Consider the following 16,627-nt stretch of genomic DNA (forward strand, 5'->3'; position numbering starts at 1 on the left):
ATATATATATATATATATATATATATATATATATATATACCATGATATTACTTTTAAATGCGAGTCTCACTATTCTTCTAAACATATTTCATGGTTTTTCGATCATCAGGAAGAACTTGTGACCTCGAACTGAAATGAAACGATCCCTCCACTTGACAAATATTATAACACAATATACAGGTGCACATTTGTAGTGACCTCTATAAGAAGAAACATGAAGTCAAAAGACTTCTCATCGACGGCGATTTAAATAAATTTTCATGCGTTGCTTCTCAATTGTGCACCGAAAGGATTATTCTACTGTTTATATTGTTAAATTATATTTTATACATAGATTTCAATAGACTTATACCTATACAAAGCTTTTGCAAGTATTACGGTCGTTTTCTTTGTAGCGGTATATTTTTCTATTCATCCATTTTAGTTATCATTTCGTAAGGAAAGTTTGTCTTATACCTAAATCATTATCAATTGCAACGTAATAATAAATAGACTCATTAAATATATGTAGGTCTTTTCATTTCCGTTTTATATTATTATAATTTCAACATAGGAAATTTAAAAAATAATACTCACCTTTATGCGCACAGGCCATCCAATGCACTTGGCTTGCACTGCTCGAGTCTTTGCCAATGAGATACGTGAACACCCTAACTGGACTATGTGGAAAGTTGTACATTTTGAAAATTTCTTTATACGTAGATGGAGGGCCGTCAGTTATTAACATTATAGCTTGGTTACATTGGCATCCCTGACCTGACCTGTTATACTATAAAAATAGCGACGTCATTAAATTGAACATAGTAGACCTAGAACTATATAGCACACAATATTTATTGATGAATAAAAATTATCTATTCCCCACTAATTACTGTAACATATTGACCATTTTTGATTATTTTTGATATAGACTTAACATAAATATAAAACAAAATTAAAAAGATATCGCTGATTCACATTAATAGCTTTTATATAGTTCAAATGGAATTGTAAAATAACTTGTACCAGATGTTGAAGAGTTGGCAATACTGCTGAAACAAATTTACTATCTATTCACAGCTGATGTTTTGTTTACTGTCAGCCTAACCTCACTTTCTGGTTTCCAGTACGTGTGCTCAGTAAATTGTACAATCGAGGTTATAAGATCTCTGCTAACAGTGTTTGTTATACTTGTGGTTTTTGTTAATAAAAACACCAAAGAAACATTACAGACTTTGTGAAAAAGGTTTATTTTTCATATTTTTGAACTAATCTTGGTGATCAGGATAAATCTTGGGCCCACATAAGGTATGTTAAAAGATCTTAGAAAATGATCAAAAAAGAAGAAAATTTTGCTGTTCCTAAGGTATGGAGGGAGCCTAGAAACCACACTGATGATTATTACTTTTGCGGTCTTAACATTACTGGCCATAACTTGAAAAACAAGAACGTAATAAGCTACCCTAACCTAATATTAGCCTTCCGACCAGTAGAGCCCGATGTAGATTTGACGGTCCCAGAACCTCCAAATGATTTGAATTCTGTTCAAACTGAAGTTTTTTCTGATGTACAGTTAGAGTTAGATGTGCAAGATGATTAAGAGTTTCAATGTGACACAAAAAATATAGGACCTAAACAGTTTACGCAGATCGAGCTTTACGACTTGGTTAGGGATCTTGGATTGACAAAAGAAAAAGCTGAATTGCTGGATTCTAGACTAAAAGAAAAGAACTTGTTGGCAGTTGGAACCAGCATATATATAGAAAGATAGAGCAGCAGTTTTGAATATTTTTTTAACAAAAAGGTAATTAAGTGTAGTAATGCTCAGACATTCCAAGTCTGATGAACGAGTTCGGTGTTGAATAAAAAAAAAGAAGACTGAAGACTATTTATTGATTCATCCAAAGATAGTTTAAGAGCTGTTTTTTTTATGCAATTGTAACAGTTAGGCATCTATGTCATTCTGTACATATGAAGGAGAACTACGAAAACCTAGAAATAGTATTATAAAATTTGCTATTCTGCTCATGGTTGGATGATAAGTGGCGACTTAAAGAAAACACGCATGCTTCTTAGTCAGCAAGGTGGTTTTACCAAATTTCCATGTTTCTAGTGTGAATGGGCCAGTAGAACTAGGAATCGCCATTGGTGCAGAAAGAACTAGCCTGTGAAGGAGTCTTTAAAACCCGGTGAGGTAAACATTCCAGCAAAAACCTCTACATATAAGGTTAGGCCTCATAAAACAGTTTGTAAAGGTATTGCCTAAAGATGGAACTTGTTTCAAATGTATGTACCAAAAGTTTCCAACCCTTTTAGAAGCTAAGCTTAGGCTAAACCGAAGCTGTAGGAGATGAAATTCTAAAAATTATGTTCAACGTTAACTTTGAAACCATAAATGAGAAAGAAGCATGGATATCATTCAAGCAAGTTGTTACAAAATCTACAAGCGGCTTATCGCAGAAAGCTATGCAAGAAGCTTGGAAGAAAAAAGAAAGGAAGAATAAACCAATTCCATCTGACTAGTGAAACCTACATTACTACACTGTATCATTGTTTCAAGTAACCTACTATAAATAAAAATCATGATTGTGATTTAACATTAATTTTACTATATACCGTATAAGGATTGTACACTAAATAAACTAAATAACAACAGTAAGCTGCTCAAAAACTATGGGCGATACAAAAAAAAAACTAAGAACGAATTTGGTTTCCGCACATAAAAATCGACAAAAATCAGCTATTAAAGTCTAAAAAATTTTTAACCAAAATTTTTTTGTTGGGCTGTGTTATTTACATTTATCTTCTTCTTGTTCTTCGGCTTTTCCCATTATGAGTTCGCCGTTTTCGTCCTCCACAGCACTCTATTCTCCCAGTCACCTTCTCTGAGGTCTCTATCTATCATAGCATTTGCGACGTATGTTTTCCATCTTGTAGCAGGTCTTCCTCTCCGTCTTCTTCCCGGCGGGTCCCAGTTTAATATTCTTTTCGGCCACCTATGCTCTGGCATTCTTTGTACATGCCCGTACCACTGCAGGGCTCTGTTTTCCAACTTTTTTGTAATTGAGCATTTTACTTCCATTCTGTTCCATATTTCCTCCGTTCTTATTCTATCCGCTCTTGTGATTTGTAGACATCTTCTCATAAAGTCCAGTTCAACTATTCTTATTTTATTTCGTATTGTTGTTGTCATTGGCCATACTTCCGCTCCATATAGGGTAATATTCATCACTATGCTTTGAAAGATCCTCTTTTTGTTTTCTTTGGTTAGAGTGTTGTTCCATATCACTCCATGAAGTGCTCTTGTGGCTTGTTTTCCCCGTGCTATTTTCATTTCTATATCTTTCATACAAGTACCATCTCGGCTAATCATTGACCCTAAATACTTAAAAGCCTTACAACTCTTAATAGTCTCTTCTTCTAAACTTAAGTTCAAATCTGCAACTTCGGGTCCAATACATAAGTATTCGGTCTTGCACATATTTATCTTGAGTCCCCAAAGTTCATATTCTTCCTTTAATTTCCTTATCATATATTCCATATCCTCCCTGTCTTGTGCAAAAATGACTTGATCATCTGCAAAAAGTAGTGAATGTAATATATTCTCTTGTACTGGTATGCCCATTGTTCCGCATTTTCTATACCATCTTTTCAAAGCCTGATCTATATATATGTTAAAAAGTGTAGGTGAGAGACCACATCCCTGTTTGAGGCCTTTTGTTGCGGTGATTGTTTTTGTTATTTCATTACCTAACTTTATTTGCACTTGTGTTTCTTTATACAGTCTTTGTGTTATATTCACCCATTTCTCTCTAACGCACATTCTTCTCATTGCTTCCCATAGTTGTTTCCTGGGCACGCTATCGTATGCTTTCTCTAAGTCGATAAAGGTCATATGTGTTTCAATGTTTTTTTCTTTGTTCTTTCCAATCACCTGTCTCATAATGAATATATTATCTAAACATGATCTGGCTTTTCGGAATCCGGCTTGTTCTTCGCTATAATGGTCCATGTGTTGTTCTAGTTTTTCTTTTATAACTGATGAAAAGATTCTTGCTATTGAAGGCATTACACTGATCCGTCTGTAGTTATTTGGTGACCTTTTGTCACCTTTTTTGAAAATCTAGGACATGTATGATAAATTCCACTCATCGGGAATCTTCTCTCCTGCTTCGATTTTATTGAACAACATTCGTATAAAGGATACTATCCTTGCGCCTCCATATTTCAAAAATTATGGAGGCGCAATTATTTACATTTATTTAAAAATAAATTACACTACCTCAAGTCATTGTTTTCATATTAGTTGTGTAATCCAGTTTTTTGTATAAATAGCTCCAAAATATCACTGCAAATGATAATTTACTAAGCGTAAGTTGTAAAATGTGGGCTTAATTTTTTACTAACTACGCGAGTGTTGGCGTGTGTTGATTTTTAGAGAGATCACTTACGAAAAGTTATAATATTATCATAAAAGGTAAGATTTTTAGTGAAATACCTATAGATTGTTGAACATCCGTTATTATAAGCGCTATTTTGGTTTATTGCAGGTAAATATGGACAAGATAATGGAAAACCAGTTACTAAAATGGTATGAAGAGATAAACAGCGATGTGGAACCACTAGATTCTGATAAGGACTTAAGTGATGTTCGTTCTGAACACAGTATCCACAATACAGATTCTGAGCAGTCCACACAAGATCTACCCAGTGATCCTGAAGATGCCATGGAAGAGAGCGGTCAAGATGATGGTTATCCAAGATTTTATGGCAAAGATAAAACACCATGGTTAAAACATAAGAAGCACACTCCCAAAGGTAAGACCAAAGCTTGTAATATTGTTACGAACTTACCTGGGGTAAAAGCAAAAGTAAAAGGCGCCAAAACCATATTAGAATGCTGGAAATTGTTTTTCTCGGATGCTATGATCAATAATATTGTAAAATATACAAATCAAAAACTGAATATGATGAGAGTGTTTTATACTCGCCCTAGGGGTTGCCCTGCTGTTGACTGCTGACGAGGAAATGCAAGCATTTATCGGACTTTTGTTCCTTGCTGGGGTAAAGAGAGCGCAACATTTAAATACTGATGAACTATGAAAATTAGATGGCACAGCTTCAGATATTTTTGCAGCTACTATATCTAAGAAAAGATTTCACCAAATAATTCAAGCTGTAAGATTTGACGACGCCACTAAGAGGCAAGAAAATTCGGCAGTTGATAATCTTGCACCCATTCGAGATATATATGAAATGTATGTCACTAACTGTTTATCTGCATACACTCCTGGATTCTATGTGACCATAAATGAAATGTTGGAAGCGTTCCGTGGTCGATGCAAATTTAGGCAGTATATACCAACTAAGCCAGCGAAATACGAAATCAAGATTTATGCCTTGGTGGACGCTAGAATTTATTTCATACAAAATCTCGAAATTTACCCCGGCAAACAACCTGAAGGACCATATCAACTACTCAACGATGCATATAGTGTAGTAAAAAGACTTATACGACTCATAAGTGGAACCGGTCGAAATGTAACTACGGATAATTACTTTTCCTTTGTACCCTTAGCCAACTCTTTATCGAACGATCATTGCTTGACAACGATAATACTTTGTGTAAAAACAAACAACAACTTCCCCCTGAGTTGACAAACGTAAAAGGAAGACCTTTATGAAACAAGTGTGTACTTGTATCATATATGCCAAAAAAACTAATAATGTACTACTACTTTCAACACTACACAGCGATGGTTTCATTGATGAAAACACTGCGTTTGACCGACAGCAAGTCAAGCCTACTACACTGATTAAATCGTAGAAGAATATTTGCACAACTCACTCCTTCCAGTAGAAGATAACAAAGAATGACCAATGACCAACCTGTGCAAGTTGTACAAGAAGCTGCACTTCAAATTTGCAACGATAAGACTAATTCTGTTATTATATTAAAATTTATTTTATTTATTTATATAAAATTATTATATTAAAATCTTAATTGAGAAAACCAATGAATACAACCTTCCGCTGTACTTAGCATTCGTAGATTATGAAAAGGCTTTCGACAGCATTGAACACTGGGCGGTGGAAGAAGCTCTGGTCAATAGTAGCATAGATTCAAGATACCGACAATTGATACATGATATTTACCAAAACGCAACCATGACCGTAATTTTGGACGACAAATTAATAACGAATAATATAAAAGTTAAACGAGGAGTCCGACAAGGCGATATAATTTCACCTAAACTGTTTACCTTGACCCTCGAAGATATAATAAAATCAACAGATTGGGAAAACAGAGGAATGTGTATTAACGGAAAGTACCTAAATCACCTTAGATATGCCGGATGATAGACTCCTGATCTTCTCGGAATGACAAGAACTAGAATTAATGCTGAATGAACTTCATGAAAAGTCACTGCAAAAAGGCCTGAAAATTAACTTCAACAAAACAAAAGTAATGACAAACACGGAAGACCAAGAGGCAATAAAAATACAAACAGAAAAAATAGAACAGGTAAATGAGTATATATATCTAGGACAAGCAATCAGAGCTAACAGAGAAAATCAAACAGCCGAAATATCGAGATGAGTAAGAATGGGATGGGCAGCGTTCGGCAAACTTTCTTACGTTCTAAAAAATCAAACAATCCCTCTATACTTACGAAGCAAGGTATAGAAAACGTAACCAGTGGATTAAACCAGAACAAAGACAGTAGACGCGATAGAACAAGCAGCAAAACTGAAATGGAAATGGGCTGGACACAATGAACGTCTCCAAGACGGACGATGGAACAATGCCATCGGAAAGTGGCGTCCATACAATGAAAAGAGATCAAGAGGCAGACCACAGATGAGGTGGAAAGATGACATCATAAAACAAGGAGGTCCCACATGGCAGAGAACAGCTCAAGATAGGGAAATATGGAGAGAACTGGGGGAGACCTACATCCAACAATGGAAGGATAGAGAATAGGTTAAAAAAAAAAGACTAATTCATCACAATCAAGAGAAGCTTTACAAGAGTGGATTTTAGATGACAATCTCAATGGTGACTTAAGACGTGAAGACATAATTAAAGAAATCTACAAGGAAACTAAATTTTTGTAGCTGGCTGTATACCATGTATCACAAAAAATTTATTTAAAAAATTCCTTTATAAACATATACCTTTCATAAAGGAATTTTTTAAATATTTTTTTTTATTAAAGAAATGACAGAATCTGATGAACACGTGACCCAGGAAGCACAAGAAGAAAAATTTTTCACCGTCAACTATGATGATGCTATATTGGATGAAAAGATAATCAATCTAGCAAAACAATGCCAAATATATAATCACTTTCGGTAATCCGGGCACTTTTGGTAATCCGACATCCTTTTGAAAGGGTGTTGGAAGATTTGAAACTAGCATTGTCTTTTGTAAAATTGAATTACACAACTTTTATGTCCGATACAAAATTATACTAAAATTAATAGTTCCTGAGATATATACAAAAAAATATGAGAAAAAATATCGAATTTTTTTCATATTTTGTTCAATAAAAGTTAAGCCTACATTTTACAACCCACGCATAGTGAAATTATCATTTCTAGTGATATTTTGATGCGATTTATGCAAAAAACTGCGATTATACAGGGTGAGTCATAACTATTGGGACATAGACTAAGGACAGGTTATTTGGACCAAAATATCGCTATTGGGCCAAATATGCCTTAATAAAATGTTGCTGAGAAAAAAGATACAGGGTGTTAAAGTTAATTTTTGTTTTTCGTTTTTTGCTAATAGTTTCCCTGTATATTTATAAATTGCTATCAAAATTGGCACAGAGGCATAATCTTAGACAAGAAATAGTATTTTATTTACAATTTTACGTTTTGTCATAGAGGGCGCCACGTGGATCATTCCTAATGATCAAATTGAGTCTAAATTTTTTCTGATGAAACTTTTTAGTAATTTTTATTAGAAAATATAACGTAAACATCATTTTTACGTAAAATTGGTACTCTTGTTTAAACATGATAATTTCAACCGTTTTCGATAAAAACGCAGTCGAACTGCTTAGAGTCTTAAAAAAGGATTTCAAATATTATTTCATTTATGAAAAGTATGCTTTGGACTGTCAGATAATTGTTGGTAAATATCATTTGTTTAGAGTAAATTATTTTTGATGTGACAGTGTAGTGTAATGTTGCATTTTTTAAAAGTAATCATTACTTTTTTTTATTGAAATGCCTCGTCACAATCATTTTACTAATGAAGAAATGCGAGATATGATTTGCATATACCCTCAAGAAAATTTTTGCGATCGCTCGGCAGCCAGAAGGTATGGAATGTTATTCGCAAACAGAAGGCAACCAAATCACAAAACTTATAAAAGATAAAATTTTTGCGGTCGCTCGGCAACCAAATCACAAACTTGCAAGATTATATCGTAGTTTAGGTGAAACTGGGTCATTTCACACTAAAAATCGGGGTGTTAGACCGAAACAAATCACACCTAATCAAGAAGATGAACTTTTGGTTCGAGTAGATGAAAATCCTGAAATAAGTTCACGACATCTATCAGCAGCAACAGGAGTAAGTCAGTCGTCTATTGTTAGAATTCTAAAAAAGAGAACCTCCATCCTTATCACTTCACTCCTGTTCAAAATTTACTTCCAACAGATCTTCCACCACGGTTACAGTTTGGCCAACGTATTCTGAATAAACATCGCAATGACAGACACTTTATTAAGAATATTATGTTCACCGACGAAGCAACTTTTACCGGACGAGGGGTTTTTAATTGGCGAAATAGTCATTATTGGGAAGAAGAACACCCGCATGCTATTAAAGCTAGACATTTTCAGCATGAGTTTAAATTGAATATTTGGTGTGGCATTATAGGCGACCAACTACTAGGGCCTTATGTTCTTCCTCCGAATTTAAATGGAGATTCTTATTTATCCTTTTTTTAAAATACTCTTAGTGATATTTTAGATGATCTGTCCCTGGATGTAAGAAGAAAAATGTGGTTTATGCAGGATGGAGCGCCACCTCATTTTTCATTAGCTGTTAGAAATCATCTTAATGACGTATTTCCTCAACGATGGATTGGCAGAGGCAGTGATTTTCAATGGCCACCAAGAAGTCCTGAGTACAACCCGCTAGATTTTTATTTTTGGGGACATATGAAGTCCTTAGTTTATGCCAATGAAATTAATACACGAGACGAACTTTGGAGATACATTCAAAATGCAGCTAATCTTATAAGGGGACAGAATAATATTTTTTTAACGTCCGAAAATCCTTTATAAAAAGAATTAGAAAAGGCATAGAAATCGGAGGAGACCATGTAGAACATTTAGTTTAAGTTTTTGTGAGTTCTTTTAAGTTAAAGTGTGTTTAGTTTTGATTTATCGTCAAAACGGAAACCTTACGTTAGTTGCAACTTTGTTTATTAGTTTGGTATTTGATAGTGGAATTGTAAATAAAATACTATTTCTTGTCTAAGATTATGCCTCTGTGCCAATTTTGATAGCAATTTACAAATATACAGGGAAACTATTAGCAAAAAACGAAAAACAAAAATTAACTTTAACACCCTGTATCTTTTTTCTCAGCAACATTTTATTAAGGCATATTTGGCCCGATAGCCATATTTTGGTCCAAATAACCTGTCCTTAGTCTATGTCCCAATAGTTATGACTCACCCTGTATACTTCACACCTAAAAATTATTTATTTAAGTTATTTAAGTTATTTTAGTGCTGATCTCACTAATGGTTTTTTCGAGATATTTTGGTTATAATATTTATCAGTAACAATAATCAACATTGAATAAAACAGAACTTACCTTCTGAAGAATTTCAAAAGCAGTCACTAATGCTGATGTAAAGTTAGCTATATTTTCGGGTTTTAACGTCCCTAAAGAGTCTTTCAAATATTTAATATTTTTGTCGTTTGCCTAAAAGAAAATCGCGTTACGGGTTATTTAATAGGAAAACTAAGAATAACAATGATAATAAATTATAAAATTTGTTAAAACCAGAAAAAAGTTTAAATTTACCTAATCGAAGAGTCTAAGAACAACACAAATAAAAAAATTATATTTTGAAGTGAGATAGATATCCAAAATGTTTAAAATTTAAATATTAAGGCATTTGGCATAAACACACTGTGAGAACCAAAACTGTAGCTTTGATAATTAATAATCTATTAACTTTTCTGGTATCTGAAAACTTATTATTATTTTGCACTTGTACTGTTTTTAGACTCACTAATTCAAATAAAACAACGAAAATTGCTAATTTCACATTCCTCAAAACACATTGGGGAGCAGTTCGGCCCTGACAAGTAAGGCCCACGCCAATTGGCTGCAATGACAACACAAATATCTGCTAATTTATGGTAAATTGTTACAACATAAAAAAATTAATATAAACAGCTTAAAACAACCTAACGTTAAACTAGAGGTCACAGAAAAATTAAATGAGGCAATAGCGGATATCACGGCAAAATCTAAACAACCGGACAGTGTAGAAGACAAATGGAATTGTATTAAAAAAGCTATCGTAACCACCACCAAGTCTCTGATCGCTTCCCAAAAGTACAAAAAGAAGAATTGGATGATGACTGACGAAATATTATCAATGATGGACGACCGCAGATCATTTAAAAACAAAGACCGAACCAAACGTCAGCAGATTAACCAATAAATACGAAAAGATTGTCGCAAAGCTAAAGAACAGTGACTGCTAGACAGGTGTGCAGAAATGGAGGAATTGGAAGAAAAACATGACCACTTTAACATACATAAACTCGTTAAAGAAGTGACAGGTCATACAAAACCTTGCAGTTTTAACAGTATTGTGAAGGACAATAAATTAATTACTGATGCCAAGGATCTACTTCAACATTGGAGAAACTACACACAGCAACTATACTCAGACAACACTAGAAGAAACTCTGAAAGAGAATATAAAAGTGAACCCTCGCCCAAAATATAAAGTCAGAAGTTGTAAGGGCAATCAAACAGAGTAAATGGGGAAAAGCACCAGGCCCAGACGACATATACATAGAGGTTCTAGCAATGTTGAGTGAAGACAATATAGACGCCTTGGTAGATCTTTTTAATGACATTTATGGGCCCGGTCAAATACCACACGATTGGCTTCAATCAACCTTTATACCAATCCCAAAAAAGCCAAACGCTAATAGTTGCAACTAATTTCGAATGATCAGCTTATTGAGCCCGGTCCTAAAACTCTTCTTAAAGATAATTCACGCAAGAATATACAACAGATGTGAAAGAGACATTAGGCCCACACAGTTCGGTTTCAGACAAGGATTTGGCACAAGAGAAGCACATACTGTCCTACTTCAGAAATGCAGGGATCAGCAAAAAGATGTCTTTCAATGCTTTATAGATTGCCAGAAACCGTTCGATTGTGTTAATCATTCAGAATTAGTAAGATTACTCCAGGAACGTTCGATAGATGAGAATGATCTTAAAATCATAAAGAACCTTTATATGAATCAAGTAGCATCTGTAAGAGTAGGACTGGAATCTACATCATATTTCTCAATCGAAACTGGTATACCACAGGGTTGTGTTCTGTCGCCCCTTTTTTAATCTTTACTCTGAAACGATTTTCGATAGAGCCTTAAGTGACACTGAAGATGGAATCAAAATCAACGGACAGACTATTAGTAATCTTCGCTATGCTGATGATACAGTCATAATAGCTGATAGCCAAGAAGCGCTACAACGACTAATAGATAGAATTAACACTGAAGGAGAACGACTGGGCTTGAGGATTAATATAGACAAGGCGAAGGTAATGCTGGTTAGCAGAACACGAAATATGCAATTAAATATAAGAGTAAACAATAAAAACATCCAAAAGGTCCCCAAGTTCAAATATCTCGGTAGTTGGATAACTGAAGATCTAGATCCAGACATAGAGATACGTAGCAGAATTGAGCAAGCCAGAACAGCATTTACTAATATGAGAACCTTGCTAAGCAACAGCAGCCTTAACTTAACGCTCCAATATCGCTTTGTAAAATGTTACATTTACTCCATACTACTATATGGTATAGAAACCTGGACCATAAAGGCCAATGTGATGAACCGATTGGAGGCCTTTGAAATATGGGTATTTAGAAGACTACTTAAAATTCTCTGGACAGATCACACAACAAATGTCGAAGTATTAAATCAAATGGGCAGAGAATTGCTGCCAATAATAAAAAGAAAAAAAACTGCTTATCTGGGTCATATATTTCGAAATTTCAAGTACCAGTTCTTAAAGCTTATTATGGAAGGGAAGATTGAAGAAAAACGGGGCATCGGAAGAAAGAAATACTCATGGCTTAAAAACATAAGGGATTGGACAAACCTCGATGCCCATGCACTCTTTAGAGCCACACAAGACCGAGAGGAGTATGCCAGAATTGTCGCCAACATCCACTAATTGGACAGGGCACCATAAGAAGAAGGTACAATATAGTTATTGTGCTTTGCATAATAGTGATAAGTAATTATTTGTAGTACTTCAGATCTACGTAACTACATTTGGCACAAGACACAAGAATGTAAATGTAAATACGTATGAATATGGAATATGTAAGAAACCTAATACAGAACAAAGCGTATATTTGCCTCGAGAATATAAAATAATCGAGTCTGTATTTACCCCAACAGTAAAGATATTTGGGAATTTTCTGACAAACTACGGAGAAATTCTAGCACGTAAATTAATTATATACGCTACTAGACTGCTGCTGTCAAACCTATGTCCCACACATTGTCATTGTCATTGAAGAATACCTAAAAAGTCTTGGTTTTCTCCAATATCCTTTTCTTCGAGCAGGTATACTAGATCCTAAATATAGCAATATCTCCACCTCCAAGCAATACACAAAAATCTACTGCAATGTCCCAAACTGAAAATCAATCGATCCATATCGAACTAGTAAATAATCTTGATAAGAAAATTAGCCATCACAAACTCCGCTCAAAAGAGAACAAGTTCTGCACTATCACTCTCTTCAACGGCACCAACAGTGGAGAAGAAAATATTTATTTTACTAAAACAAAACCAACAAATGAAAAAGCTAAAACTAAAATCACAAACACGAACGTTAAGAACCCTAAGGAAACTACAATAAAAGCCTTATTACAATTTGCAAAAAAAGTCATAAGATGAGCTTCACCTCCATATACTTTTGGCTACACAGAGATGATACGCTTTTTAGCAAATGTCTTTTTAGGAAATATACTACTTGATATTTATCTCAGTTTAGAAGAACGGGGCTTAAAAGATAGAATACAAACATAAACGTTATGAATCCTGAGGAAACTACTTTATATGTCGCTAAAGTTAGATAAAAACAATCTCGGAAGCGCACAACACAGCAAATTTAGAAAAAACAGGAGCACTACAAAAAACTTGAAATCAACAATAAATAAAGCTGTGTCATTTGTGAGTGACCCAAAAGTGGGTTCATCTCGACGTTTCGCTACAATTGTATGTAGCTTCTTCAGGAGAACAAAAAAAGAAAAAGAAAACAAAAGACAGGAAGATGGGTAGTTAGCAACGGTAACTTAGTTACTCAACGCAACCAGAGGCGAATACTAACTACCAAGATGGGCAATTGGTCACAGTAACTCAACTACTTAACGCAGCCAGAGGTGAAAACCAAATGCCAGGACAGGGATTCACGTCCAACAGCTCAGAACACTAACGCGTCGAGAGGCGGGGAGTGAATCCGACGATTACTCCGCTACCGCTCTATTTATAGTCGCGGTGACCTGTCGTGTCGGGACGTATCGGCACACTCCGTGGCGCGAACATCAAGAAGCGCGCGCTGGCCAATCATGTGGCTGCATCGTGGTAGCGGGACCGGACGGCGGCTCTAGACTGAGATTCCAGATGGGAGACAAGTAGTATCCTTCCTCTCGATTGATATTATGTGGATTTTTTCGGATCTCTAGAGATTCGCGGATTTTCCTGGAATAAAAGAAGGGGCTCTTAGAAATAATATGGGTTTTTTCGAACAATATGGAATGACCGGTTTCTTGGCAGTGTTCTGCAACTGCAGAATGGGAGAAAAGACCTGATCGAATGCATCTTTGATGCTCTTGAATCCGAGTTTTGACGGAACGACCAGTTTCGCCAATATACACTTGTCCACATGAACAAGGAATAGAATAGACACCACAGGAAGATAGGGGCGGTAATGGGTCCTTAGGAGAGGGTAGATATTGTGAGATTTTCTTGGGTGGTCGAAAAGTAGTCCTGATACCTTCTTTCCGAAGAATTTTGCCAATCCTATCAGTGACACTTCGGATATACGGAAGAAAAGCCACAGGAGTATTACCCGAAGATTCTGAATTTGTCGTCCTAGGGTGTAAAGGGGGATGTAGATGTCGGTGTGTAATATTTTGAATTGTGGACTTGGAGTAACCGTTGGCGACAAGGGTTTTTTGCAGATGGCCAAATTCTTCTCTAAGGTTGTCAGGTTCAGAAATCGAAATGGCCCGATGGATGAGAGAGTTGATCACAGAATTCTTTTGGGCAGGATGGTGGTGTGATGAAGCATGTAGGTAATGATTCGTGTGAGTCTTTTTTCTATAAACAGAGTGACTCAATCGGCCATTGGGCTTGGAGGTGACTAACACATCGAGAAAGGGAAGGGACCGATTATTTTCTACTTCCATTGTGAATTTTATACTCGGATGTATCCTAGATGATCTAGGAAGGGAGAAAGGGTATGTTGACCATGGGGCCAGATGATAAATGTATCATCAACGTAGCGGAACCAGACTTTTGGTTTTAAGGGGTAAGATTCTAGGGCTAAAGACTCAAAGGCCTCCATGAAAATGTCAGCAATGACAGGGGAAAGGGGAGAACCCATTGGTGTTCCAGATATTTGTTTGTAGAAATTGCCTCTAAAAGAAAAATATGTTGAAAGGAGGCATTTTTCCGCAAGATCTGCCAAAACCAAAGACTTGTTATCATTGGTCAAGTGATCTCGCAGAACAACTAGAGAGTCATGTATGGGGATATTGGTAAATAGGGATGATACATCGAAACTGACGAGAATGTCTTGGGGATCGACCGTGAGGGAGGAGATTAAGGTGATGAAATGTGTGGAATTTCGGACATAAGAAGAGGTACGACCAGTATAGGTCTTAAACTGATTCGACAAGTACTTTGCGAGTTTGTAGGTAGGAGAGTTAATCGTAGTCACAATGGGACGAAGAGGTACGTTGTCTTTATGGATTTTGGGAAGACCGTAAATTCTGGGGCAGATGGAGTTTTTCGGAACTATGGACTTCTTAACATCATCGAAAAGATCGGATTGTTTGATGGCATGGGAAATTTCGCGTTCGACTCTAGGAGTGGGGTCTCGAGAAATTGTATTATAACAGGATGTATCCCTAAGTAAGTCGTTTACTTTCTCTATGTAGGAAGGAGTATCCAGGATGTCTGTGGCATTACCTTTGTCTGCAGGAAGGATTATTATCTCAGAAAGAGAACGGAGATTTTTGAGAGCTATGAATTCCTCACGAGATATATTGGAAGTAGGGATTTTGGCTGTATCAAGACATTTAGCGACGTCAAAGCGGATACGGTCGGCTGGAATTTTGGGAATTGTGCGGAGTGCCGCTTCCACATTTGAAACTATTTCTTCGGTAGGAATTCTGGAAAGAGTGATAGCAAAATTAAGACCTTTAGATAGAAGACTGCTTTCTGCACTTGTTAATTGGTGAGAAGAAAGATTAACGACGGTGTTAGTAAGAGGTGAATGAGAAGTAGAAGTGGTTGAATGTGATTTTTTCTTAGATACAAGGGATTGGAATTTCTTTTTGTGAGTTTCGTTGCTTAGAAGAAGGATTTTATCGGCTTGATGATAGGAAATGCGGTCTATAAGTGACCAATCATCGACACTAAGAATACTGGAGAGTTCAAGATGCAGCTTAAAAAGTTTTTGGGATTGAAAATTAAGGGTTTTTCGAATATGTTGAATCCGTTCACGAAGTAGAGATAGGCTGGCTCGATGTAGAATTCGGGAAGAAGATGAAGAGGAAATGTGATGTTTTAGAACAAGAAAATTGGGAACCAAGTTATTATCACGACATCTAGAGAGGAAGGTGAGCGAAGAAAGTAGAGATGAAACTTTGGAGCGAAGATTGGAGAACTCTGAGGTTTTGCGGAATATAACCTCCCCGTAGAGGTTGGTCAAATGAAATCGTAGGCTTCCACGGCCAGAGTCAGAATTATAGTTTATTCGTCTTCCGGGTTTGGACCGTGTCATTTGTGAGTGACCCAAAAGTGGGTTCATCTCGACGTTTCGCTACAATTGTATGTAGCTTCTTGGAAGACGAATAAACTATAATTCTGACTCTGGCCGTGGAAGCCTACGATTTCATTTAATAAATAAAGCATTCAATAATAATTGCAAAGTTCTAGCAGTCTTTTTCGATATAAATAAGCCCTATAATTCCATTTGAAAGTATCAAATGTTTGAGAAACTAAATTCTTCGGAAATTGATGGTCATTTCATAGTTTTCGTTGAAAGTTTATACGTTGACTTTAACGAACCTCCTTTAGGAATTAGAAGAAATTGTCTCACTCTCAAAGAA

The 16,627-nt window shown here is 35.8% G+C and overlaps 1 protein-coding gene across 1 annotated transcript in view; it reads right to left on the minus strand.

Annotated features, from left to right (window-relative positions):
* The window catches only part of stol (voltage-dependent calcium channel subunit stolid), a 164,817-nt gene that overhangs the window by 55,199 nt on the left and 92,991 nt on the right, over positions 1-16,627 (minus strand). The window contains exons 7-8 of the mRNA XM_072546474.1: positions 9,827-9,937; positions 577-769 (exon numbers count right to left, since the gene is read on the minus strand). Coding sequence (XP_072402575.1) covers positions 577-769; positions 9,827-9,937 — 304 coding nt within the window. The remainder of the gene's footprint in view (positions 1-576; positions 770-9,826; positions 9,938-16,627) is intronic.

Source organism: Diabrotica undecimpunctata, chromosome 10 (genome assembly GCF_040954645.1).
Source record: "Diabrotica undecimpunctata isolate CICGRU chromosome 10, icDiaUnde3, whole genome shotgun sequence".
Taxonomy (NCBI): domain Eukaryota; kingdom Metazoa; phylum Arthropoda; class Insecta; order Coleoptera; family Chrysomelidae; genus Diabrotica; species Diabrotica undecimpunctata.